The following is a 27,338-nucleotide window of genomic DNA, read 5'->3' as shown; positions in this document are numbered from 1 at the left end:
TTTTATACCAACCTGATGGGCCAAGTTTGCTTTCTGACTCCCAATTTCTCTTTTTAGTTTCAGTGTTTTTCAGCAATTGGCTTTCTGATATGAAGTCTTGTTCTGAACTGTAAGGTTCAATTGGCTTCTCTTTGTCACCTGTTACCATATCAAAAGATGATTCTGTGCTTTTGATGTCATCAAGAGTATGCACACTTGCTGGTGTCTCCCCAGGATTTGGCATGTTACTGTTTGAATCTATTATTTGTTGTGCGTAATTCTCTTCATCATCATCTGTCACTGCTTTCACTGTCTCCTTTGATTCTTTGTCCACATGCGATTTCTTCTGGTCTAAAGTCTGTACTTCATTCTTATTTTCTTCATCCTCTGTTTCTCTGCTTTGCTGCTCTTCCATGGCAATTGTAATTGTATCTTTCTCAGCATAGCCAAAACTAAGAACATTACTTAAACCCAAATTAAACCAATTTGATTTGGATTCTTGGCTTTCACACTTTTCTTCTTCTGTCAATAACTCTGTGACTTCTGTTTCCTGTTCATTATTGGAATGTCCAGGCACACCAGAAACCTCTTGGATTTGCAGATCATTTCTTTCTAGTTCCAAACCAACATCCACATTCTTTTCACCAAAATACAGAAAGTCCGTCAGTCCACCTTGAAACCAAACAGAAGCAGGGGATTCTTGTTCCTCCTTATCATTGGGCTCCTGTAAGTCATTTTCAGCAGTTACCACAATTTTTCTGCCTCGGTATGTATTTTCTTCTAAAGATTCAGTAATGGCTTTTAAGGGCTCTTCATTGTTTTTACTTCCTGTGGTGAACCATCCTGCAATCCAACTAGACTGAGTTGGGATGGGTTCTAGTGGGAGACTGTTTTGCATTTGTGGCCCTTCAGTATCATCTTTTCTGTTGTCATTTTTTCTAAGCAACTCTTCGCTTGCAGACTCCTCCTCAGCGTGAGATTCCTTGGAATCATTTTCAGAAACGGATTCAACTCTTTCTTCCTTTAGCATGGAGTCTATTGAATGTTTTAAGAGTTCATTTTCATGAAGCTTTGATTCTGCATCAGATGATGAATATTCACTTTCAATTTCTTCATTGTGATCATGTAGTGCGCCATCTTCATTTTCAAAAGCATACTTATCTCCATGAAGACAAAGGAAATCAGTTTCCTAAAAGAACAATATTAACTTCTTTTATGTTGTCATGTGTAATTTTCTACAGCACCGTGTAGCACAGCAATATATCTTTATTCTCTTTCTTTCTGTGTAGATATAAGTGTGTATAACTTTACACAGAGGACTGTAAGTAAATACATTATTCATAATGGTTCTATATCATTTATTAGATAAACGTTATTTTAGAGGACAATAAAGACACAAATGAAACAATAATGAAAAAACCCTTGCTCTGAATTATCTGGAATGAAATATGCATCGACACTTGAATTTCTAACTGGATATTAGATTTTTTGATTGCCGTGAACTACATTGGAAAATCTGGTGATGTTGGTTTACCTTAGTGAGCACTTCAACTTCTTCTGCAATAAGAACTTCCTCAACCTTCACAGCATCTTTTGGGAAATATCCAAAATCCTTTCCTTTCTGTAAAAAATATAAAGGGAATGAGAGCATTTAAACTTCAGTGAAAAGTACATTAGGTGCTTGTATATACGCTGGAAAAGTATGAATAAACAACTAAGTTCATAGGACTTTCCCCTACCCCCTTCATTTTGTTTGGTCAAAAGATTGGTTTATTTTTCCTTCACAGAGGTGTTCCATTTGCCATTTCAGAAAGCAAGGGGAAGTATATTACTCCATACTATTGTTTTCTGTATTATTTTTATGAACGTGTGTTTGTGCAGAACCAAGCCAGCAGCCTTAACGTTGCTTCAAATGAAGACAGTGGTGTGTGCACAGATGGTCTCAATGAGCTCCTGCTAAAATCAGCTGCAAATTTTCCATTGACTCAAGTGGGAGAAAAATCGTGCCTTAATAACTAATGACCCCTAATAAGTTACAAGAAAAGTAGGATATGAAATTCGGGTACGAGGCCAGCTGCAGCTGGAGAGAAAATGGCAATGAAGATGGCAACACTACAGAAAATAAGGTGATGATAATGCCCAAAAGAATTAAGTAAGGTTCAGTCTGACCAAGAAACCAGCCACTAGCTTTACATCAAACCATTGCACATAGCCTTTAATGGAGGAATACACCTTGGAAAGCAAGGAATAGCGACGTACCTGCAAAGATACTCTCAGATGAAAAAGAAGAAGACACAATTCCACAGTTAAACAATAAATGTGACAGATCATTTACAACAAAAAAAGTATACAAATATCTTCTGCTTTTGAAGCACTTACACAGTTCTACTAGCAGCTGGATTTGGATCAATGCATCTGTTCCTTCTTAGCTATAACATGACTACATGGTTACTCTAACTACATCATCAATTGTTCCAAATCATTAAATATGTACAATAACTTCTCTGGGAAATTTCCTTGAGCACTGAGCTGTGAAGTAAGGTCCCAGTACTGGATCACTGATTAAGCAACTGTAAAACCTTCTTACCCACAGACCTGTAGGTAGGTACCTGACCTGATAGACCTGAATGTTTTTAAGGGAACCAGATGAAATCATTATAGCCAAATGATTAGATGAAGGAGACAGAAAATTTGGATTCTGATCTCAAATTTGCTTCTCCATGAGTGATCTTTGCCAAGATTTGATTTTCCCTTTCTATATAAAGAAAATAACAATGACCCAATCTCCCAAATACTATATTGATCCATAAGTGGTTAATATTACAAAAGAGATGGAAGATCCCTAGAAGCAAGCGGACTGCAGTTGTTACACTATTATTGTACTATTTAAATTATTTTTTGGGAAAGTCTTTCAGATTGAAGTACTTACACTTCCTGTCCACAAGTTTTCATTTTTTCTTGAAAGTTTGGAGTATACCATTATCTCTTCCCCTGTTTTGAAGTTAAGATACCGGCAATCAGGCCCTAAGTAGTCTGTAGTAGCTTGAACTCTGCTCATCGCCGCTGGAATAGTATGTAGAAAGAAAGAAAAATAAGTGTAGCAGCCATTTTTTTCCAAAGCCAGATAGGTTACTGAAGGAGTCTGGTATGTATAAATATATTAAAATGTTTGTTAATACATCAATATGTGCTTTTTTTATGATACTAATCCATTTATATAATCAAGCAGAAAGCAACTTAAGCAACAAGCACCCCTATCCTGTTTTTTTTCCTATTTACTACAGACATCAAGGGGAAAAGCTCTTGTCCTATGTGGGCATTTTCCAGTCCATATTCAGCCAAGCTTTCAATGCTGAAATGCATGTGGAGAATTAGCAAGTTCAACTACAAAAACCAGATCTAAACAGCTAAAAAATGTTCCCCAGGCATATTTATGATTGCATATTTTAGAAATTCAAAGTTAAATCTAGTAATTATTTCAGGGATTTTGTCCTCTATTTTGAATACATTTATCTTATGAAGAAAATAGGTAAGTTTAAGCAATATAAACCTTAAACTCATTGTCAAAACCAAAGTTTCTGACTCAGTTTGAATGACACTAAATTATCTTTGTCTCCTGGTCAGTTTGGAGCCCATTCCACATACTGTTTCCACAAAGACAGACATCTCCAAGCATCCAGAACCCACTGAAGTCAGTATGGCTCCACAGGAAAATAAAGATCCGTCAGCAGAGGAAATCTAAGGTCTCTTCCACTTCAGGACAAGCTATCAACATTGAACAGTTAAGGCTGCCAAACCAATGGAGACAGCTTAGAAACAGCTTCAACTATATACGATTATGACGGGTTTCACAGTGGTAATCAATGGATGATAAATGGGGCATTATTTATCACTGCCCACTTGTGATTCAGTGGCTCTGCCTCCTGCAGAGCTATTTACTGCCCAGGAACTCCATAACTAGTTACTGCTCCTACTTCATGTTAAAGAAGAAGAAGAAGTAAAGAGAATATATCAACAGTGTCTTTTGTAAGAAGGAGTACAAAAAACCCAAACCAATTTTCTTACAGTAAAAAAAAAAATAGAGTTTTGCAGAATGGGCTGTGAGCGTACTATAAACACCATATATAGTCTTCTTTCTCAGTTTATAGCCTACCATTTTGTAAAAATTTCTTTTGTACATGTAAAGAATGAGTTAAAAATATTTTAAAGCTGCTTTATACTGCCTGCTTTGAGGAAACCTGAGAAAACTAGCTATGCAAGAGTATTTTTACCAAAATTTGATCCTTATATACTTACACCACGCAATCCAGCAAGTTTTCTTTTACTTTGTATTTGAAAAGTTTGTAATAGCTGCACATCCACCATAGACTCCTTTTGAAAAAAAACAACAAACAAAAAACTTTTTTACTTACTCTCGCATTCCTGATCACCACACTTCTTCCATTCTGAAAGTACCTTTGTACTCTGCAGACTTGTTAAAAATGAAATGACTAAGAGTAAGATTCTCTGATCCAAGATCCTTGACATTTTAGATTAAATGTAGAATGCACTGAAACTGTGGAAGCTGCATCGATGTGCGGTTAGCAAGATATTCTGCATTATTTTTCTTAGCCTAACAAAACATTAGAAATAAACTTAGAATCCTGTTTTTCTTCTCTCATCTGCTTAAACAGAAGTACACTATGCTAACCTGCTAACAATCTGCAAAGTCAGGTGTCCTGATTACACACTTAGGTTTAATAATTAACTGTTCTGATAGCCAGGCTGATATTTTGAATACAAAGAAACTAGTTCTGGTCACATAAAAATTTAACCTTTCTCAGATAGGTTCTTTTGTACTGAGTTTGTGGAATATTATGTTAGAGGCAATTCAAGAGAGTTGTGTAGGGTCTTTTTCTGGATTGTGAATGCATTTTTAATATACATCTTCCATCTGATTTTAAGATGGGCTATCAATTTTATGCTCATATTGATTTGCATGATTGCTAATATAACAACTGACAATTTTCTACCTTTTCTGTTTAATAAACTGTATTTTGTCTGCACTAATGTATTTTACATTATTTATAGGTGGTCATTGGAAACTCAGAACAGAAATTTTTTCCACATACTCTTTTGGAGTTTTCTCATGCCCTAGATGCCAAGTACCGTCCTTTCGCATGGGGAATACTCAAATCCAAAGTCTTTTAAAGGTGCTTGGCAGTTTTCAGGCTCTTAAGACAACTAGAAAATCCATCTGCTATCTCTACATCATATATCACAGAGCAATATACCAAAGCTAAGCAGATATGCCCTGCTTTTTAAGGAATACCCTGTTTCTTAGCAACCTATTATCCAATATGGAGTTAAATTTTCCCAAATACAGATTATGCTTCATAGTAGTAATTATGCAGGGTGTTGTACACTGGTTATCTAGGTATGAAGTTGTGCTGTAAATGAAATCTTGCAGAGAGGTTTGCGTTAGAAGTAAGCTTTGCTTCAAAGGCTTCACATTGTTGTCCTGCACGTCCTTGATGACCTAAACACAATATGTCTAATTTACCTACTAAAGGGGCTTCACCTTTCCTTTCCTATTCGCCTGCACGAGGTAGCCTCTTCCCTCCCCCTTCTTAATAGCACCCCAAGAATCTGCATTCCTTCCCAACCTGATATTTGCAGTCATATGCTTCCTAGTAGGCCTGCCCCTCCTTCAGTCCTGAGCATGACTCACGCAGAATTCGCTCTGCTTTTTCTTCCCATGAACCTAAGCTGTATCCTACTTGCGGCATGGTTCCCCCTCCCTCCTGCTCCACCGCTCAAACCTGTCAGACATCTGTGCTTATCCTGATCTACTGAGCCAGCAAACAGACCACCTATTGGAGGCTGAGAGAGGCCACAAAGTGAGCCAGGGTCACGTTAACCAGCAATGTCCTGCAAACAAAAAAATCACGGTAGATTACATGTCCCTCCCATTGCAATCTACCACTTTGGCCCATCCTTTGCCACATGACCTGGTAGTCAGACAGGCCTATCCTATGACCTAGTGCACCAGCTGTTAGGTAATCCGCTGGAGAGCCATCTTGTGCACCAGGGAAAACACAGTACAGTCAGCCCCTGCCACTCGCTCCTGGGGATGCAGCCCCATCCCTAGCATCAATGTTCTCTTCCCTTCCCTCCCCTTGATCTTGCATTGCTTAGAGGGTCAGTGGGGTCCTCTAGGTTTATCTGTAGGAGGTGAAAGGGAAGAAACAGAATACTAAGCAGCTAAAATATGACAAATGCAAAGAAACCTGGTGAGCAGAAAAGTAGGATGGGCAATTTTTTTCATTCCCAGGTCTCTACAGTTTGGGACAGATTGGTGAGAAGGAATATACAAGAAATTTATATTGAGGGGGTCTCTGTATAGACTGAGTGTTGCACAAAATCAGAAAAAGGACAACATTTTTATCCCACCAAGATTAACAACTGGTCAGAAGAGCCCTTCATAATGTTGCACACCAACCATGGAACACAAAAAAAACAATAACTGGCCTGGAAATGTTAACAGCCCCTTTTTGAGCTGGTAACATGGAGCTGATTCACCTAAAATTGGAAAAGCCAGGTATTCTGACATCTAAAATTACGTACTTCAGCGTTTGTGTAGGAGAACAAACTATCAGACCCACACCTTGAGATCTGCACATTATGACTGTATTTGTCAAAAAGGCTCTGAAAATGGCTCTGACTTCAGTTTCATATGGATACCCAAACTAATTCTCATCTTTATATGAAGATAAAATGTTGCAGCTCATCTTAGCTACTCAGTTTAATTTACATCTGCAATTTCCGTGTTATTCTGGGCACTGCTAGTTGTGTAACTTAGTCTCATCAATCATTCCTCTAGGTTTGAAGCTGTTAAAAGGCTGATGAGCACTGCTCTGATCTCTGTTCTGTGTTGTTTCTTTAGTAATTTCAGTAATAAATCGTATTTATATCCAATATTCGTTTCTTCTGGGTGTAAATCCTATACTTGCAGATGTTATACAAGTGTTACTTCTGATCACCTTTGAACTAAAGTCAAAGGTAAAGATTCAGGGAGTTTGTCGTAGCTGGCTTCCAAAGGACAAAGTTGAAAGCTTTATAGCGGATAGAGTGAGACTTCAGTTGTGATTTCTGTTTTGCAGAACTGAAGCAACGAATGTGAATACTATTACACATGCAAAGACAAACAATGCTAATGAAAAAGTAAGATCTATTTCCAACAGCTTGTGTTTGGATGAAACTATTAACTTTATTTGCAACGACATCTTAGTAACTTAACTTAGTAACTTTAACTACTGAGCTAGAAGTGCAGAGATCCCTTATGAAATATTAAAATTCATAGAAGGATCAACTCAGAATGGCATAATTAAAATACACCGAGTAGCATGGCTCTTTCAAGACATGGCTTTGTATACGTACAGGAGATGTTGCATTTCCTAGTCTATTCAGTATCTGCATTAACAATAAAGATCCCATAACAAATCATAAGTTGGCAAAAGTTCACCTGAGTACATTAAAGTCAACATCTATTTTATAGTAATAACAGTATATACAGCTTTGGTTATTTCCTTACGATAGCACCAAAAGGCTCCATACAGAATGTAGGGTTTCACCGTGTAGAATGTTGCATTAATACATGGAAGGATACAATCCATGGCAAAAGCACTTTAAAAATATAGTTCTCTTGACTTAGGATGTTTGGATGAAAATACAGATCAACTTTTACATTGAATCAGATGACATGCCAAAACCATTTTTTTAAAACAAGTATCTTTTAAAAATTAATAAGTCAAAGGGATAAAAGGAACACTAATTCACTCTTGCAGCTAGACAAATCTAAACAGGTAACAGTCGTTCATCACCCAGATTTAAATCAACTTTTTCAGCCAGGATAACAAATAGCAAGAAAAAGCCATTATTTGTTGCCCTACTACGAAAATGGTTACAAGCATGACAACTAACAGAGCATTTCTAGAAAATTGTGGAACTTGTGACTTATACAGCTTTGAATTTTGGTAATATATTTCCAAACTTTGAATGCCTCACATTTTGCCGTACAATAGAACACTGTCACCTAACAACAACTGCTTGAGGAATGTTTGTGGTAAAACACAGGTTTCCTATAAAACTAAGATGGGGGTGGAGTCTGAAACAGCAAAACTATGTGCTCCAAAACACAGATCTCTGTATATTACTCATACACCACTGCCACAGTATTTGAACCCATCATAAATACATGTAGTCTCAGAGAAATACTTTGAGCAGGGAAACTTATTTTAAAGATCTGGGACATACATAAAGTGAATAGGTTTGTCCTGTTGCACCACAGTAATTGCTACAAAATCAGCAGCGGTACCTGAATCTCAAAATGGTAACTGGGATCTAACTACAAGACCATTATTTTTCTGGTAAACAAAAGATGCTCTAGAAATCTATCTGCAAATTACTGCTTTTGGAATTTAATTTTGCTGGAATGGGGAGATTAGTTCACTAATACCTACTTTCCGCAGCAAAATTATGTTCAGGTTTCCTTTGAGTACATACAGTGAAGCTGTTCTAAGCACAAAGACATCACCTTAAGCAAAGGAGGAGGAATTTGAAGAGTTGTAACTTCTATGCAAAGTCATGTTTCGGCTTATAATTAAAGAACAATCTGTGTAAAATCTACTCTGACAAGGACTCTGAATGGAGCGTCATGGAAAAAACACATCCTTGGAGCCTTCCAGTTTATCTGTGCATCAGGACTGAAGAAAAAGACAACAAGTAAATGGTTTAGAGTCAGTGCATAGTATAAAAACTCTACAAAAAAAAAAACCAACAACAAAAAAAAAAACCCCCAAAACCAACTGCCTTCTGAAGTTATACCTGAGGCTAGAAGGGACCATCTTACGGAAGCACTCCACAAGACAGGCATTGAGCATACATGGTATGTTGCCCACTCATATAAAGCATCTCTACTTCATTCTTAGTTTTTCCCCTTTTCTATCGCTCCTTTTCCATATTACTTGAGTGAAAAGAGAAAAAGGTATTTTTCCTTTGATCTCCACTCACCACCATGGGGAAGGGAAATAAGAAAACGTTTAATCATTTCCTACCCCCGTGCTATCTGCACTTAATTCTCAGAAACCCCAAACTGTTGCATCAAATTCAGTCTTGAAATTGTCAGCCATTTGAAACAGTAGACTGGGAACAGAGGAAGAAAATGCCACCCATGGTCTCAGCCCTATCCACAGCTCTGAAATTGTTTCAGGTAAGATGGGATCTTGAGGGCAAATGTAACAATTACTAAAAATACTACTGCTTTTTTGCAGACACAGGTCTTTATGCAATATTGTGCTAATAGTATACTACTACCCTATACTATTTCTGTAGTGGAATATTGGTTGGAACATCTAGCTTTTAGAAAACTTCCTTCTTACAAAGTTACCACACACTGATGTTTATGTTGGATTGTGCTGCTTAGGTTCGCTGAGGTTAACCATTAATTAACAGCAGTTAATTTATTATTAATGGATAATTAGCTATTAATTAACCATGGCAGTAAGTTTCTTCTACAAACGGTAAGCTATCAAATACCTCACCAGCTTTGTACTCAGCAACAAGACTCCTGTATCTTCACCTTGTCAAAAATACATTGCTGACCATAATATAGCCTTAAACAAAGTAATCAATCCAATCCCTAGTTCAGTTACCAGGACCCACCACATCATTTTTACCAACCCTGGTAATATGTTAACAGAGGCTTCTGCCTGGCAACGCACTTCTCTAGCTTTGCATGACTACAGTACCAGCTATTCAAACCTGTACAGTAAATCCACTATAGCAGTGAATCACTCAGTTAAGCTCAGAATAAGAAACCTTAAAAATACTCAATGTATTTTCAGGCAACCTGAAACATGAAGTTAGGTGAAACATGCAAACCAGTAACATTTACTCAACTGCTCAGTATTAAAGTTTGTTCTGTGTGATAAACTGCTGCGTTTCACATCTTCAATAAGGCATTTGAACTTTTGCTTGTCCTTCAAAAACAAGGCACATTAAACCACCACATTCCTCTGAAGGGAAGGAAATATGGTGGGAGACAATTGACAAGAGCTAAAAATGATTCTCAGTTGTAGAGAAGCAGAGGAACACAGGATATTGAAGTAGCAAATGGACTGAAGAATCAGAATGAAGTATTGAACTTGCTGAGAAAGAGGAAGCCTGAGGAGCTTTCTCACAGTGTGTCTGTGCTGAAGGAACACTCCCTCCCTTGCTAGACACATTTCTTTAAGTCAGAAAGTTCAGCACTTCAGAACACAGAAGTCTGTCACTACTCTGAGTTCAGATGAAAAATCCTAAAATGGACACCCTCCCAAACTAGAACTTTGTAAAAGTCTGCTCTATGTTCCAGAAAAATGGGGTATATATGGCATTCCGTAGACTAAAATAAGCTTACATGTAATTTCCATTCCAAAATCTGTCTAGGACTTCCTGGTCTGCGATTTGGCATATGAGAATTCTCTTCCTGCCAAGATAATACGGATTATAGCAGTATTTCATATTCAGTTAATAGGCATTAATTAAAGCCTATAAGAACAATTTTGGATAAAGAGCTTCTACGGTACAGTCACCTGAAATTATGATTCATGCTTTAAATGTAGAAAGACTAAGGTAATACACCTGTGTTACAGAAAACACCATAGGCATCTAGAAAATAGTCTACAAAGCCACATTTATTTGCACATGTACAGAACAGAGCGACAGATGTTATTGTTTTCCATACAAAATTATATAAAAACAGTATTCACCTTCATAGATAACACCATACCACTTTAAGTTGTATTCAATACATTCAGAATGCATTCTTGCACGCACGCAACATTAGTATTAGGTAGTTCCAGGTAATTCCAACACTGCAATGTAATTATTCCTAGTGGTATGAAGGGATCAAAGATTAGTCTGCAACTAAAATAAAAAGAATCCTGGTTGAGAAGCAAGCTGAAGTCTTTCCTCCACTGGCCATCAAAGCAAGGAACATCATTAAACAGATTAACTGTCTCCAGAACAGATGTAAATACTACCAAAGCACCTGCAGAAGGCAGACAAGAGTGGTATTCCAGACTGACTTGAGCTATCTTGGCCAGTGTTAACATTCCCATTTTATCACTGCTTGCCTATGGATAGGAAAAAGTTTTATAAAACTGGAAGATAGAACTGAGTAAGAGCTTGTGATTACAGAAGAAAACAAAAGGTATAGATCCAAATCAATTACTTTCTCTTCCTACCCAGCACTGGAGAGAGCACTCCCTTTACTGGGTCTTAAGATTCCCATTCTTGCAAGGAACAGAGGGGAAAAGCAGAATTTTATGTTTTCCTGCAACATTGCCTCCCTACATATTATCTAAAAGGGGAATTTAATTGCCAACAGGACATCTCAAACAATTTATTTAAAATGCACATTTATTTCTACAAAAAAAAAAAGTGTATGATACAGAAGAAGTGATCACACCTACTTAAAGGTTTACCTATTAAAATATACAGAGGATCTGAATGAGTACAGGATATTTAAAAAAAAGATGCAAAGGAGTGTTAACCCTTTATTTTTACATTTTCAGGAACTTCACATAATTTTGGTAAGTAACCTTTTACAAAATTATGTAAAAAGTACAAGAATGCCTGGTAAACAGTCTGCATTTTTCCAAAAGATTTTTTACAGCATGCAATTCTTAAGGCAGCCTTCTCCTCCTCCTTACAAGGAATCCTTTCACTCAAATAATCTTCTGCTGCAAAGATTAGACTAAGGAAGCTTGGTCTCTTCTGTTAACGCCTTTTGTCTTTCCTGTCTGATTTACGGTCTCTTTCACTCCGTGAAGTTCTCTTGCCTGACCGACTACTTTCTGATATAGACCTCTTTCTGTCAGATCTTGAACTTTTATCCTTTGAGCTTTTGGTATCTCTACTCCCACCTTTTGAGGACTTGTGACTTCTATCTACTCCTGAAGCATCCCTTCGCTTCCTATCCGTGCTCCTTCTGCGTTTTCTATCTCTGTTATGCCCTCTTCCTCGGCTTCGACTTCTACTTTCACTACTGCTAGAGCTACTGCTGCTACTGTCCCTGCTAGTACTTCCACTTGTTGTGCTGCTGCTGGTAGAACTACTCCGACTGCTACTGCTGGCAGTGCTGGAACTACTTCCGCTACTAGTACTGCTTGAAGTACTACTGCTACTACTGCTGCTGCTACTACGGCTATGACTCTTACCAGTTTTGTTCCCTGCCCTACCCCTGCTTCTACTCCTAGTCTTATTCTTACTTTCTGCACTTGGTGTCTGATTCTGCTCGGTCTGTGCCTCAGCCACCTTTACAGACACCTCAGCATTTTCATCCTTGTCTGCCTGAGGCTCTGTATCCTGAGTGGACTGAGACAACTGAGGTGACTGTGGCAGTGGCACAGACTGTGGCTGAGAGAGAGCCTCAGCCACAGGTTCTGGCTGAGCTTCAGGTGGTTTCTCCTGTTTTTCTTCAGGTTCAGCTCCAATTTCTGGTTTGATACCTTTCTCCTCAGGAGACGAGGCATTACACGCTTTTTCTGGCTGAGCATCACACTCTGTTTCTTGTTCCGCTTCTTTGCCATGTTCATTTTCTACAGGTTCTACACTGTCTGCCTCATTCATTTCAGCCACATCCTGCTCATTATCCACTGGCTGAATGTTTTCACTTTCCTCTTTTACAACTGTGACCTCTTCATGCTGACCATCCTGTTGCTTGTCATTCTCCCTCACCTCAGTAGTCTCTTCTACTTTAATCTCCATTTCATGTTTCTGCTCATCCTCTTCCTGTTCTCTCTCTGCATCACTATGCCCTGAACTTGTTTTTCCCTTTTCCTCCCCTACCTCCTCCATTTCTACATCATTGTGCTGATTACCTGTCTCCAACTCTTCCACCTGCTGAGCCACCTTACCCTCTTCCTGCTCCTTGTTCTGTTCTTCCTTCTTTTCTTCATTCTGCACCTCCTGCTGTTCTTTTTCCTTCACAGATTGTCTTCTGGGCCTGGCCTCCATTTTGTTAATCTGCTCTGCAAATTCATTTCGCCTGCTTTCAAAAAGTGCTAGGGAATAAATGCATAAATAATAGTTTCAGATAATCTATAGACACTGAAGTCTATTTTCCCCTTAATTATGAGCTAATAAGTTATCAAACTGTTTTAACTTATAAATATGGCATCCTTATTCATTCTGAAGTAGCAAGCCATTCATGCATAATGAAGAAGACTGCTAGTTACCTTAAGAAAACAAAGCAAAGGGGATAGTCAGCTCAGCTGAGTATCAGAAGAGTAAAGTTCTAAATCTAAGCTAACAAAAAGAGGTTTTGACTTCATTAAAACCAATCCAACCAACAGTATATCAAAATAATACCTTAATTTCCTGGTATTTTTATATTAACAAGGTTATACTTCCTAAGGTAAACAAAAGACAGTAAGAATCAGCAAAAAGCTGGTTAGGTATCAAGAAAGCTTAAATAAAGTAAGCTAGCCAGACAGGTGAACTAACTTCTCTTATCCCCCAACCCCACACAATGAAGAAAAGCTCCTTAAGGAAAAAAACCCAATACATTCTCAGTTTAATAAAAAAAAAAGAACAGGAGGACTACCATCAACCGCAGTATTTTAAATTGTTTTCCAAAAGAAAAATATAGTCATCCTGTGAAACAGAAATGAACACACATTAAAGTTAAAAAAAATCATGACGTTCTAGTGCTGTGCTTAAGAAAATGCTTCTCAAATCCGTCATAAAAACCTTCATTTCCTTGGGTCTTCAATCCATAGACTCCACCTTTTCAAAAACTAAGTTGCTGCATTGGCATACATCTGGATACTAAAGCTAATGTCTAGGACTATGTTCTAAACACATACCTCTGAGATTATTCATACACCCCTTTTGACTACCTCTAAGAGAATCAAAGCAGATCCAACATAAAAATAAGTCACTGAAAGAGTAATGTTCACTTATGATGAACACCCAGGCAAGAACATACAGTTTGCCCTAACCATGAAATTAATGTATTTAAGCAGAGAGACAAAAGAAATGTGTACAGCAAACATCAAAGGGAGGCAAGAACAAGGGCCTTTGTATCACGAAGGTCACTTACCATTCATCTTTTTCTGTGACTCTTCCATCAACTTCTGCGTAGCAGGACACATTCTGCCAGGTATGTAGAATAAGTGGGGTTTTGTCTTCGTTCTTATGTATTTAATGATTTTAGCATTATGTTCATTCCATTCTTCTTGCTGAGAAATGAAAGAAAATGACCCTAAGATACACAAGAATAGTTTCAACAAGAGAAAGATCAAGAGCAAAATAAAACTCACCAATTGAGCAAGCTCCACCTTTTGCTCTAATAACCGCAGCTCTGTCTGTTTAGCACGTCTTTCTTCAAACAGTTCTCGCCTTTCATTTTCAACTTGCTTTCTTTCTTCCTCTGCCTGCACTTCAAGTTTTTGTTCAATTTCTTGTCGTCTCTTTTGCTAAGATAAATAAAGAGGTATCTTAAATATATTTTCTAAATCAAGAAAGTGTTCTAGTTTGGTCCAATTAAAACTTTGAATTATTTACACCATTAAAGGCATTCCTAAAAACACATTAAGAAATATCTCGTAAGTTACCAGGAATGGAAGAAGAGAGTGTCATTGCTTGCTGGCACCTAAATTTTTGTGGGTCAACTATAAAATTGTGGGCCTCTGTGCATTTCTGTCTGCTTTTCTATCATTCAGTTTGGATTTGAATTTTCAATACAAGCTTCAACATGGTTTTTTACCCCCAATGGCAGGGAAAAAGGAAAAAAAAATTCAAGTATTCCACCTGGAGGGAAAAAAGTAAACTCCTCCAGAAACAAATGAAGGACTGCAGGCTAGTGTTTGTCACCAACAAACCAAATTATATTGAAAATAATTCCAGTATATAGTTGCTAATTATATATATTACTATAGTCCAGGAATGCCCTGTTTGTATGTCCTAGACAGCCATATGCTCAGATTGTACAATAGTAAAAAAAAAAGAATTTAGTGCCTGGACAACAAAATAGCTGTGTCATAAAACCTCAGACCTCTACTTTGATTTATAGTAAGCTTTTATGCATGAAAAGAATGATGCCTATACAAATTCTCAGAAGAATGTTGCAAAGAGCAGTAACTCTTCAAAGTCTCTTTATGCAAATACATGCTACTATAAGTTAGACAAGGACTCCATGTTTCCAGACCATCCTAATCAACAGTTTCTTGTTCTGAATACAAGCAGGCCGCAGAGAACTTTGGTCCTCTCTCATGTGCTACATGACAAGTTCAATAAAACAGCAGGATATCCAAATACTGAATCTGAAAGTGATCAATACCAACCCTGCAAGACAGCTGGGCTAACACTTCACAGAAAAGGTTTTAAGTTTAAAGACTTTGTATTTGCTTCCATCAGACTGCTGAAAGTAAAACTTCCACACACTGTTTTTAATCTACAGGTTATTAGTATTAACTGAATAACCCATTTAGGGCAGCAGTAAACAAATACCATAACCTCCACAATTTAAAAGGGCATACTAGGAATAAGGTTACCACCATTCTACATCCAAGTTTTTTTGGAGTTACCACTAAGCTACTCAAAGTGTTCACTTCAGCACAATCACATATCCATTTATTAAAAACAAGTTCTTGCTATCTATGGAAGCCATTTTAGTAAAACAGATAGCATAACACAACCATACATTTCTGTATACCTGGTTATAACTTGAACGTCTGGAACACATCAGCATGGGCACTGTTTCAGCAATACTGAATCACCATTATTTACGAAAGTAGCCTATGACCTACTAAATAGTTACCCGATTAAATTCCATTCACTTTTAAATGATCCCCAAATAATGTAAACAAGGGGAAAAAAAATCTATTTTGTATTTTACGTATTTTTAAAATGTACAGCAATTAAAAAACCAATCAACAAAACATTGCCTTTTCACTTTGGCCATGGTCAGAAATAGTGTTGTAAAGTCATGAAATTGTTATGAGTCCCTTTCCTGTCTCCCATCCCAATTCCATTAAACTAAACCAAACATAAACCTACATGCACTCTTACCAATTTGTTGTACCTGCAACCTACACCATGGTGAAATTTCATTCCTATTTGAAACAGCTCAACCACACAATTTTGCTCTATTATTCACAATCTGATAGAACTGAAAATAAGTACCCTCTCAGTAGCAACTGTGGACTCCTGTTTAAATTTTTGAAGAGTGCCCATCAACAAGCCAAATATACGTCGATTCCTGAATAAAAAACAAAAAGAAGTTTGAGGTTCAGTTCAAGTACTAAGATTTTTATTTGCATAAACAATCAGAGAAACTTTCCACCTCAGAGACATTTATTTTTAAAGGCTCAGTATCACTCAAGGCCATTAGCAATAGAACACATATTGACTGTGCCAACACTCAAGGATATAATTTACAGTGACGTATCATATTTTGCTTAAGAGTAAGACACAGCTCTTATCCGTAACAGAGCACAGTTAACACTGGGAAAATTGGAAGCCTGTACTTTTCACATCTGGAAATAACGACACTAAGGAAATATTTAAAAAAAAAAGCAAAAGCAGAGATTACTGAAGAAAAGGCTGAGTAAATACAGTGTAAGCTATCAATAAGGCAGTGAATGCGAAGGTCACTGGGCTTTCTGAAATGCATATCACCCCTACCCCCTCCGCCCACTCACAGGATTAAGGAGAAGTGAGGGCACAGGGGAGTGAAAGCTTATCTGTCACAGTTTGCTTAACAGTATCTTCTACGATGAGACACTGCACTGTGGGATGAAACCAGAATTGCTCTCATCCAATTTAGTATTGTTTTGAGAAAACTTACGAAGTAAAATTCTTCAATGAATTCCCTTCTTCTGAACAAGAACTAGCTTATTGAATTTCACCTTTTCTTTCTTTCCATTTAACCCCAAATTAAGCTTTTACAGCAAGAGGCAGACTCTCTTATTTGCCTTGAACTTTTAACCGATTAAGAGAGAAAGGAAATGCTACTCTCTCCACTCAGTACCACTCTACTACAGCGGCACAAACCTGACATTGAAAGGTAAAGGTACTCATATATTAAACAGTAAAACAGGAACAAATAAACAGTTGAGAGCTAGAGATTACTCAGAGTGTATTTGTCTATGAATGACATCCCAGAAGACACTGAGCAAAATCAAGAGTTCAACAGATGCTGTCCTCTTAAAGAGCCTCTTTCCACCACAAGTCACACAGAGATCAATACCAGTTTTCTCATCTCCCCAGAAGCCTATGCAGGTACAAAACAGTAAAACTACAATTCTGAGGAAACAAACTTTTAGAGCCTGAAGCTCTAGGAATTCCACTAAGAATTTTTAAGGTCTTTCTGTGAGGAAAGCATACGGAAACTGGTAATGGAAGCAACAGCAGTCTGTTAGTGGTGCTGTAACTGTAAAAGCAGCAAGTGAAGTGCCTTTTCAGTGCTAATTCATCTATGGCCCTTATCAGAGAACTGCTATAGTTCCTTATTCCAACTCTCATTTTTGTATTTGAGATATGGGTTATTATTGCACCAGGTGAGCTGCAGACTGAAGTGGATAGAGTGCAAGAGGTTGGACACAGTTGCAAATTTGTCAATACCTCTTCCCAATAGAACTTCAGCAGGAATTTTTATGAGCTACCCTGGCACAAATAAAATATTGGAAAAAGGAGATATACATGGGAGGAATCTAAAAAGAAGCAGGGAAAAGGAGGTCAGACTGTACACACAAGAACAAGTCTGAAAGCGATAAAAGAAACACATGATGAAACTACTGCCTTAAAAAAACAGGGAAAAACCCACACCCAAAAGCTTCCTTCAACCAACAAAATAAATGATGTACCAAAACAGTTGTAACAGCCCAAAATCTTAAGTAACCAGTGAAGCTATATATTTTTCTGTCTTACTCAAAGACAATCAGTTACAGTAGCACTAGCAAACCTATTCCTGTAGGTGGCCTGAGAAGCAGAACCCCTATCAATTACATGTAGTGAATGATGTGACATTACTGCTGTGAAGTACTTTGAGAATATTTCTTAAAATCAATTTTTTTCCTTTATGGCACCCCTTCAACTTCATCTCTGATACATAATAGCATTGGTATAATGCTTCTTAAATCTAAAGCTACTTCCTACGCTAGCACCCAGAGGTACCACGTTAGTGCCTAAAAGGGACTTCTGCGTACCTTTGTTTTCCTTTCTCATCCATATTTTGATCTTGTATAAGGTCTCGACGCGTTCGCTCTTTGGAGGTAGCAACAACAGATGATGGCAACGCTGGCTACAACAAAGAAAAACAAACTACTTTGTTCATGTTTCAGATAAATAAGTTTCTTCCCACACAGCTCCATTTATCATGTATTACCTTTTTAATATCATCGTCCTCTGCGTCGCTTTCTTGGCGTGATTCTCTTCTTGTCCGACGTTCTCCACCCAGCCTGAAGAAGAAAAAACATTAAACTACTAATATACAGAGAATGTATATTTAGGACACTACCTGTTCTAACACAAGAAAAAATACAAGCCAGCATATCTAGTCAGAAGAGCCAATGCTTCCAGTAAAAATCCTTCAATGTTCCAATGACCAGTGAGTAGCGTTTTACAGGCAGCATCTACTGGTGGTAAAAGTCAGTGAGTGGAACCAGTTTAAGTTTTAATACAACTTGCACAGTAAGGTAAAACAGAATAACTCCCATTACTACCGTATTTGACTTTTTAGAATACCTTTGGAATTTGTTTCTTGTTTTTAATGTTTGCACCTTTCTTTTTCCAGAATCTCTAAAATGACTGTTGGTATAATGGGATTGCGAGAGATTTAAATGCATGAAGATATAAAGGTTAGTATGATTTTTCAGATGGGAAATGCTACTTAAGTTACCTAGCCAAATACCTAGGAAAGAGGTGAGGAGGGGCAGAGCACTTAAGACCCAAGATATTGCATGAAGTGAGACTTTAACAAAGAACAATTAGGCACTGTTTTAAGTAAAAGTTACTTTCAGCTTTCACTCCCAGCTTTGTGGCACTGCACTCTGCTACTGGCAAAGCTGTTTCGCAGTATTTATCTTGAATTAACTCAAAGACTGAAAGCAAACCTTGCTTTAGTCAAGAACTGCCATTGCACTTAAGTGCCCACAGAATGAAGCTCACCTTAACCAGTCGCATCTAACGGATCTGCACCCAGATGTGAAAGCTCAAAATCCGAGTCTATTGTCACACTCTATGTGTTCAATTTATTGAATGGGATATTTCAGACATAATTCAATTTATGTCTACTCTAAAATAAATCTGGGCTACTAAGCAGAATAAATATAGCAGACTGTACACCAAGTAAAACAGCAAATTCCAAGAATCTTTATATTGCTATATCTTTATATTATTGCTATAATCTTTATCTTGCTATAAAGTATGGAAAGAAAATTTCTGTACAATCAATTGCTATCATCTGAATACATTTTCAGCAAGCCTTGAATATGTAATCTCTGAAGACAGTGAAAGTCAGCAGTTATTAACAGTTATTGAATCTAAGTATTTTAGATTTACTGCTATAAATTCTCATTCTGATAAAGCAAGTTCTCTGCAGCAGTTTTTGCACCCACCTACTGGTTGCCCCTTCAAGATCCCTCTGTTTGGCTGGGGGTCCTCCTCCACTATCCGAGAATCCACGCCTACAAAGAAAACACTTGTGATCTCAGAACGAGTTAGGCTAACCCCACGTCCACCTTAAGCCTGCACAATCAAACCATATTTTGGCTTCATGGTCAAGATGTAACAATAAATTTTACTCAGCTCTATCATAATTTACTGTTATTACTGCAATAAAGCATTTAAAGACACCGCTTATAGACCAACTCATTTAAACTCAAATTTCTTCACTTATTTAATTGAGTAGCTACACTAAAACAAGGAACCCCATTATGTTCAAGTGTTTATTTTTGCAATAATTTTCAAGATGTATTAAGCTTTAACCAGCACTTTAATATAACATGTTTTAACAAAGAAGCCACTGCATACTCCATTGAGAAAGAACTACTGAACAAAAATTGGCCTTTTTATTCTACTGGAAGGGGGAAAAGGAGTGGAGGGAAAAAAAGAAAAAAATATAGGAAAACCCACAAGAAAAGACTAGTGGGTTTATCTACATGTGTTTTACAATTCCTGTCGATTTCAACTCTTTCTATTCTCCCTGGAACAGCTACCAGTTTTTTAATTACCAAGAAACTGATTTAGAACAATTTAAAAGAGAGACCATATAACACCTCCCTTAACATTGATGTTTCCCCTTATTTTTCAGGCTGAAAAGGTTAGGGAAAACCACCAGTTTAAATTCGTTATAACTCAGAACAAGAAGATACTTCATATTTTATGCAGTGACATAAAACCCCAAATGCCCTGTAGGCCAGCTTTGGTGCCTGCTTACTGAAGCGCCACCCCAGCGTAAGGACAGCAAACCGGCGCCAGGGTAACGGGTAGCAGAAACCTCACCGCCCGTTCCTGCGGCTCCTTACCTTAGCAATAAGCTCCCGCGCCCTCTACCTCCACCAGGGCCTGTGAGGGCTAGCAGTCTGTTTTGAGGGGGCCTGCAAGAGACGGCGGGCGCTGTTAGCGGTACCGGCCCCAGCCCCCCGCCGCGAGGAGGCTCCCGGGGACGCCGCATCTCGCCCACAGAGGCGCCCGCGACCATTCCCTCACGCACCCCATGGGTGTGTGTGCGTCCCCACCCCCGCCGCGGCGGAACCGGGGCACCAGCAGCCCCCCATCGCGCTAAAGGAGGGAGCGGGGATGGCCCTCACCGCCCGCCCTCAGACCCCTCACACAACTCCCCCTCCCCCCCCGCCGCTCCACCGGCCCAGCCGCTCCTCAGACCCCCGCCGCTCCGTTCCCACCCCGCCGCACCTCACATCGTTGGGGTCCCGCCCCGTGAGCTTGCGGATATTCTCGTCCACGTGCTTGAGGCTCTCCTTGGCTTTTTCCAGCTGCTCCTGCAGCGCGCGCACAGCCACCGCCATCCCGCCCGCCGCGCGGCCTAGCCGGGGCCCAGCGCAAGGCACCGCTGGGTAACGGGGGGGGGGGAGGGGGGAAGGTAGGCTCCGCCCACTCGGGCAGCCGCGGGGCGGGAGGGCGTCAGCCAATAGCCCCTCGGTGGTTCCCTTTGACAGCCAATAATCGGGCACGAGAGGAAAGGTCACGCCCATGGGAGAGGCTCACCAAAGGCGCTTACCAATCGCAGGGCTCAGAGGCAGACTGGCATCCCGATCGACCAATTACCGGATGCTTCTGCTTGCCAGCTCTACGAATCACCAAAGGGACCGCCGGAGCGACACGGCTTAGAGCTAACGAGAACTCACGCGTCACTTTCCCGCAGCCCAATCAGAAAGCCGCTTTGAGGACGCTTATTCCCACCCGCAGAGGATGCATCTCACTTTCCCACTCACTGTGGGGTTGGCGAGCCGGCACTCGGGCGGAGACCAATCACCACTCCGCTACAAAGCGCCCCGCGCCAGGCGGGCCAATAGGTGGGGACGTTATTGAGAGCTGCCCCGTAGCGCGCAGGCTGGAGCCGGGGGTGGCGGCGGCGGCGGCCTGAGGGGTGGGAGGCTAGCCACGGACCCGCCCGTCACCCGCAACCTCATGGGCTGCGCCAGCCGCCTCTCCCGTTTACAAGCTGTAAAACCCCGTGAGAGAACGTTGTTCCTTGCGCCCGGGGCGGGGGAGGTTTTTTAACCGCGCCCTTCCTCGCCGTGCAGCCCGTGCCGTCTCTGTGGGGAGGCCGGGGTGAGCCGCCCGGCGCGGAGCCCGCCGCCATTTCCCAGCGGCGGGACAGGAGAGGCGAATGAGGGAGCTGCGTTCTGACGGCAGTACAAAACTCAGGCCGCCGCCGCCCCGCTTCGGCCCCCAGCAGCGAGGCGAGCGGAGGCGGGACATCTGTGTTCCTCCCGGCTCTGGGCCCACCTTACGGCCCGGGGCAGCGGCTCCTAGAGAGCTATAACGTAAAAAAAACCTTTCCCGTCTCAGGAGAGGCTTCGGCCGGCGCCAGCCGCCGCGGGAGGCTTTCCCCGGGGAGCGCAGATGGCGGACGAGGCGCTCTTCCTGCTGCTGCACAACGAGATGGTGGCAGGGCTGTACCGCGCCGCTGAGCAGGGCGAAGGGGTGAGTGGGGCCGGGGCCGCCCCGCGGGCCGCCCGCCACCCGCCCGAGTGAAGCAGCGGCGCCTTGTCTCTTGCAGGAGAACGGCCGCTGCACCACCAAGCTGGAAAGCATGGGCTTCCGCGTCGGGCAGGGGCTGATAGAGAGGTGAGTTCCGCCGCGGCCCTTTGCAATGCCCCGCTCCCGGGGCCGGCTGCCCTTCCTCCTCCCCGGGTCTCTTCCCGTGCCCCTGCCCGGCGAGGGACCACCCCCATTCTGCCCGGCCTGCTGGGGCCGGGAGCGTTGGCCTGCTCGGTGGGGAAGCTGCTCGCTGCTTTGCGGGGCAGAGGGTTGTCCTGCGGGTCTGTTCTGGCGTCCTCTCTTTTGGCATTTCGTTCTTGCGGGCACTGTGTTGGAACACTGCAGGTCACTTTTGGAGTATGTATTTTCCCGGTGCTTTCGCCTCATGAAAGCTGAGGCGGGGTATATGGTTACTTTTAATACTTATAATTCTAAGTGCACTTTTTGTAGAGCTACTTTTTAATGTTTCCTATTTCTGGTACGTTTCATGATTTTACTTCTCTTTCTAATTTCTTAAGCATAGCTTTATGGTTTACTACTCTTATTTCGCTTTCCTAAAGCACTCTTAGTCCTTGGAACGTCGTGACCGAGCATGTTGCTGCTTCCTTGTTTCCCCAGGCCCTTTAGGGATGCACGGTGACTTGGTGCACATCCAACTTTTTAGCGCCCGTGTTCTGAGGTCATGTGGAGACTCTTGAGCGTCTGAAGTTATGCTTTCGTTGAACAAAGTGGGGCTTTAGTGCCAGATAAAGATCCTCGAGGAAGATAAATGGAGAGAATTCTGAAAGAAGCAAGAGAAAGAGGTCCCTTTTTGGGAAGCAGGAACAAGTTTTACATGTTTGTTCCTATGTGTTAGTGCTTTTTTGCATATTTGAAGGATTCATTCCAAGCAATAGGATAGGTGTGAGCTTTAACTATTATTTAAACGTTTAGTTTAAGATAAAATTGATGCGGTGCTTTACAGCTTTCTGTACTTCATCGGTCTTTAATAATCATACAGCTAAACCCATTTATTCAGCTCTCATGTTGCAGGTATTAAGATAATCTTCAAGATTTCCTAGAAAGGTTGGACTAGATGATCTCTGATGTCCCTTCTAACCTGTGATTCTGTGATAACACTGTTGCTCTTAAATGAAAATATTTGATGAATGCAGAGTGATGCTAGAGTGATTCTGTACAATGGTTGGAAAACTAATTTCTATAACAGCCTCAAAAATAATGTTGCGTAGTACCATATTTTTTGTATTTTCTTTTCTCTGTTCAATTGGTCAAGTTGTGTGTACCTTAATTATTGACATATTTCTTACTTATCTCTTAGGTTTACAAAAGATACTGCCAGGTTCAAGGATGAATTAGATATTATGAAGTTCATTTGCAAAGACTTTTGGACAACTGTATTCAAAAAACAAATTGATAACCTAAGGACTAACCATCAGGTACTAGTGCTGTAAAATAAGATTTAACTTACAACACCAGTAACAGTTTTGAGTTACTAGTGTATTTTTTGCTTTTCTTGGTCTAGAATTAATAACCTGATAAGAAACCCAAATTTGTTTTGTTTAAAAAGCAGCTTTTTAAGGTTCATGTTAGCATGTAGCTTCAGAATACAATTTAATAATTGCTTGTGATGTCTTTATTGCCACCCTGTTTGAAAAGACTAAGTGCTTTGAATTTCATATGCACAGTTGCAGAGTTACAAACTGACAGGACAGTAACAGTTACGGTTGATTAACACTTAAACAGGATCTTTTTTTTATGTACATCTCAGTATATTTTAGTAGAAAACTAGTGTAAGAAAGTGATTATGGTGTCTTAACGTCTGTGTAAATAGAATGGTTGCCTTGAGGTAACTTTTTTATTTTGAAGAATATTTACAGTTCTCAGCACTTGAGGCACTTAGATGCATTCCACTGAACATACCTGTGTAAGAAACAGCTGAAAAACTTACCAGATTTTCACGTTGGTGGCATTGCATTCTATCTATGTCCTTTCCTATATCAAGAGCTGTGGTTCTTAAGGCAAGATCAAACTAATTTAGGGACCTGTTTTATTAGAGTAAAAAATCTTTTCCTTTTGAATGACTTGGTTTTCCTATGGCCATTTTCCTGTTGCACCAAAGTAGGAATAAAAGAATTTGTACAAGGGTTGTGCCAAATAATACATTTTATTTTTCAGTGAGCTGTTTATCAATAACTTTAACAGATAATTACCTTAGAAATCTGTGTTTGAATTCAAAGCTGCAGTGTTGAGCTTAGGTCTCAATTGTATATGCAGCCTTCATTTAATTGCAAGGGTTCTGGAGTTCCAAAGTAGCACAGTCATTGGTAAAGAAATTAAAATGACAGGTGTAGATTAAGCTATACTGTGTTCATACTTAATTCATTAAATTGCAATGTAGAGAACGCTTGACTTTTGATGATCTGCTGGGTGCTGTGCCTGTATCGCTATTAAAGAAGATAGTTCTTACTGAATTTGAGAGTAAAAGTAGTGAATTGCATACCAAATAAAGATTAAGTTTTAAATGTAAAGTCAGCATGCATTTGATATATTAACAAAGACTTTCTAATAAGGAATTGTTGTTTCTGAGCACTGGAAGCACTCTGCCGAGAAGAATGTAAATAAGCATTTTCTAGGGTTAACTGATCATATTATTATCTAGAGGTTTTACCACAAACTTGCAATTAGGTATCTTTTGTTTTATTTACTTACATGAAATATCATTACAGTTTAAGCTTAAATCACATATGCCTGAATTTAAAATTTCATTTTTCAACCTGAGAACATTTATATTTTATCTACAGATCAAATCTCTTCACACACAATGTTGATTACATTGATGACTGTGTGTTCAACTAAAAAACCTTTTTTTCCTTTTTTTTTTTTTAAACCAGGGTATTTATGTCCTTCAAGACAATAAGTTTCGCCTCTTGACACAAATGTCTGCAGGAAAGCAATATTTAGAACATGCACCAAAGGTATACTTCAGTTTTATCCTTGGGATCTACCAGCTTGATTTGAATTATCTTTATCTGTTAATAATAACTTTAAATTTTGTAATTGAATGGATACAAACCCTTCAAAAGGACAGCTAAGGGTTAGTCTCCAAAAAGTGTCTTTTTTACAAATGCACCTTGTTTCGGAACAGTGGATTTGATTTATGGTTCAAGAAACGGTCATAGTCATTGTGAAACTTGCTGTCGTCATGTTTGAGCTACTTGATGGTAGGAGCTGCCGCAATCTGCAACTATTGCACAAATTCATTCTTTCTCCTTGGAAAGCATGTGCTTTCAGAAGCTTTTTTTAAAATTTCCAAAACATTTTTGGAAGATGCTATTTGTTACCTAGAACAAGCTTCTGAGATTATATGAACATTCAGAAAGATTTTTCCACCAGTTAAAAATAGTTTGGAGTGCAGCTGCTGAGTCAGGGTAATAGTTTAGCTGAATAAAACCAGTGCTCTGCAGAACCTCTTATAAACCACTTCGGTTCAGACGGATGTAAGAAATGGGGCATTCAGTTCCATTTTATGGTTTCTTAATTCTTGATAGTCTTGGTCATCACAGTTGCAGGCTACTGTCTGTGGGATTTTTTTGGTGTTTGAGATGTTTCTTCTGTTTTGCAACATATATTCTAAGACATGGCCCATAGAAGAATGCTGTCTTGGTCTGTTTCTCCTTCGTTGATTTTAATACCAGATGCTAATTTCAGCCAAGTCTTGGGAATAATTGTTCTAAGGTTATTAAGTTCCTACAGGCTTAATGGAAATAGGAACAAGTGACTCAAGTTAGTGCCTCTAACAAGAGAAATCTGTACTGTGAGCTCTCCTGTACAAAATATCAGAGCTTTCATCTATTAGAGACATGATGAAGTCCTTCAAGCCGATAAGGAAACCTCCATAGTTTTATATTGTCCAAGTGTTAAGTCTTGTTCTTGAGTACTTAGTTTCAGTCTTCAGCAACAAGCTTCACCTGTGACACCTACTTAAAGTGCAACTTTATTTTTAGTATTTAGCATTTACCTGTGGACTAATCAGAGGAGGCCTGTCGAACCTGGGAATAAAGAGTATTGTAACAGCTGAAGTTTCGTCAATGCCTGCATGTAAGTAGTTCTCAGAGCATTCAATTATTAGCTCATGTAGTAACTTTCCTTACCAACTTCATTAGTGCATAAGCATTTATCAAGGTGGGATTAGTTTGAAGCTGCTGGGCCAGAGGAGTCGGTATGAACTTCAGGATATGGCTTGTCACTAAATGCTTTAGTGTTTAGCAAATGCTGACAGAGGGTGAACCTCCATGATGTTGAGTGGAAAACAAAACTAAAACGCTGTACTTATATTTGGAGGCTTCACATGCATAAGGATGTATGTCCAGAAGGCTAGTTGAACAAGTGAAGATAAAAACAACTAGATACATGCTCTTTCTCTACGGAGGTCACTAAGAAGGTTAGTAAGTGAAGTCCATTGTAACTACCCAACCTGCTTGAGGTGGATTTAGAAACTTCCACAGGCTCTGCACAAATTTTAAATTTAGCTGACAAAACTGTTGTGGTGTGGAACATGGATCAACTTAAAGAAAAAAAAAGCAATGAAAGAAAAAGCTGTTCAGCTGGAGTTAAATTTAAATGCTAAATTTCAATAATGGCTAGATTGTTCACAATTAAACTGTAAGATTGAAATGTTCCTTACTATTTCTTCTAACAAAATGATTACAATCAAATAATTTCTTGCAAAAATAACTCTCATGGTGATACTTTGATCTGACTTTTTTTTTTCTTTGCAGGTAAATTTCAGGTGATGATACAGAAGATATAGAGCACATTCAAATCTGGATATCTACCTTAAAAATCCTTTGTGTGTGGATTTAGTATCTTGGTTCAGCTTTGTAAGTAGCTTGTAAATTATAGCAGTGTGCAGCACATTTCCAAAATCTATAATAAATGTTCATAAAACTAAACTTAACACTATCCTCGTATCTTGCTATGAAATTTATTCTATACCAGAGTATTAATGTACACATGGTAAAAACTGTCTACTCAAAGGTTTTCAGCAAAATATTTAACTTACCAAAACAGCACATACGGAAGACCAGAGGCACGTTTTGAGAACA

General features: G+C 39.5%; 3 protein-coding genes across 7 annotated transcripts in view; 1 reads left to right on the top strand and 2 right to left on the bottom strand.

The window, feature by feature from the left end:
• Positions 1 to 4,683, bottom strand: part of MIA2 (MIA SH3 domain ER export factor 2) — a 38,204-nt gene extending 33,521 nt beyond the window's left edge. For 2 of the 3 annotated variants that reach the window (XM_075103449.1, XM_075103450.1), the window contains exons 1-4: positions 4,392 to 4,683; positions 2,909 to 3,042; positions 1,514 to 1,600; positions 13 to 1,168 (exon numbers count right to left, since the gene is read on the bottom strand). In XM_075103449.1, the coding sequence (XP_074959550.1) occupies positions 13 to 1,168; positions 1,514 to 1,600; positions 2,909 to 3,042; positions 4,392 to 4,506 (1,492 nt within the window). In that variant the 5' untranslated portion in view covers positions 4,507 to 4,683. Of the gene's footprint in view, positions 1 to 12; positions 1,169 to 1,513; positions 1,601 to 2,908; positions 3,043 to 4,391 lie in introns of those variants that run through there. The other variant, XM_075103453.1, reaches the window with a different exon arrangement.
• A 5,993-nt stretch (positions 4,684 to 10,676) lies between these two features.
• PNN (pinin, desmosome associated protein) lies at positions 10,677 to 21,096 on the bottom strand. Its single transcript, XM_075103443.1, has 9 exons — positions 20,923 to 21,096; positions 20,535 to 20,606; positions 19,626 to 19,694; positions 18,395 to 18,467; positions 18,216 to 18,310; positions 16,192 to 16,267; positions 14,328 to 14,483; positions 14,108 to 14,246; positions 10,677 to 13,067 (listed from the first exon to the last, which is right to left on the bottom strand). The coding sequence occupies exons 1-9, from the start codon at positions 21,033 to 21,035 to the stop codon at positions 11,782 to 11,784; spliced, it is 2,079 nt and encodes a 692-aa protein (XP_074959544.1). The 5' UTR covers positions 21,036 to 21,096; the 3' UTR covers positions 10,677 to 11,781.
• Positions 21,097 to 21,418: 322 nt separating this feature from the next.
• TRAPPC6B (trafficking protein particle complex subunit 6B) lies at positions 21,419 to 27,190 on the top strand. 3 transcript variants are annotated; one of them, XM_075103448.1, is made up of 7 exons: positions 21,419 to 21,542; positions 22,042 to 22,176; positions 22,253 to 22,320; positions 23,552 to 23,669; positions 25,125 to 25,208; positions 26,238 to 26,331; positions 27,012 to 27,190. In XM_075103448.1, exons 2-7 carry the CDS (start codon positions 22,096 to 22,098, stop codon positions 27,041 to 27,043), a joined length of 477 nt encoding a protein of 158 aa, XP_074959549.1. In that variant the 5' UTR covers positions 21,419 to 21,542; positions 22,042 to 22,095; the 3' UTR covers positions 27,044 to 27,190. The 3 variants fall into 3 exon arrangements, with proteins under 3 accessions (XP_074959549.1, XP_074959548.1, XP_074959547.1); XM_075103447.1 differs by lacking the exon at positions 21,419 to 21,542 and adding an exon at positions 21,569 to 21,932; XM_075103446.1 differs by lacking the exon at positions 21,419 to 21,542 and adding an exon at positions 21,772 to 21,855.
• Positions 27,191 to 27,338: the final 148 nt, after the last annotated feature.

Source organism: Phalacrocorax aristotelis, chromosome 9 (genome assembly GCF_949628215.1).
Source record: "Phalacrocorax aristotelis chromosome 9, bGulAri2.1, whole genome shotgun sequence".
Classification (NCBI taxonomy): domain Eukaryota; kingdom Metazoa; phylum Chordata; class Aves; order Suliformes; family Phalacrocoracidae; genus Phalacrocorax; species Phalacrocorax aristotelis.
Note: the sequence above shows the minus strand (reverse complement) of the source record. Positions and strands in the feature narration are given on the sequence as shown.

Excerpts from the sequence above, each read along its gene's own strand:
- PNN (XM_075103443.1), bottom strand. The coding sequence starts at position 21,035 with ATGGCGGTGGCTGTGCGCGCGCTGCAGGAGCAGCTGGAAAAAGCCAAG. Across the intron at positions 16,268-18,215 it reads GATGAGAAAGGAAAACAAAG|GAATCGACGTATATTTGGCT; the intron begins GTACGCAGAAGT and ends TTTTTTATTCAG. Across the intron at positions 14,484-16,191 it reads CCACAGTTGCTACTGAGAGG|CAAAAGAGACGACAAGAAAT; the intron begins GTACTTATTTTC and ends TATTTATCTTAG.
- TRAPPC6B (XM_075103448.1), top strand. The coding sequence starts at position 22,096 with ATGGCGGACGAGGCGCTCTTCCTGCTGCTGCACAACGAGATGGTGGCA. Across the intron at positions 23,670-25,124 it reads ACCTAAGGACTAACCATCAG|GGTATTTATGTCCTTCAAGA; the intron begins GTACTAGTGCTG and ends TTTTTAAACCAG. Across the intron at positions 26,332-27,011 it reads AGTTTCGTCAATGCCTGCAT|GTAAATTTCAGGTGATGATA; the intron begins GTAAGTAGTTCT and ends TTTTCTTTGCAG.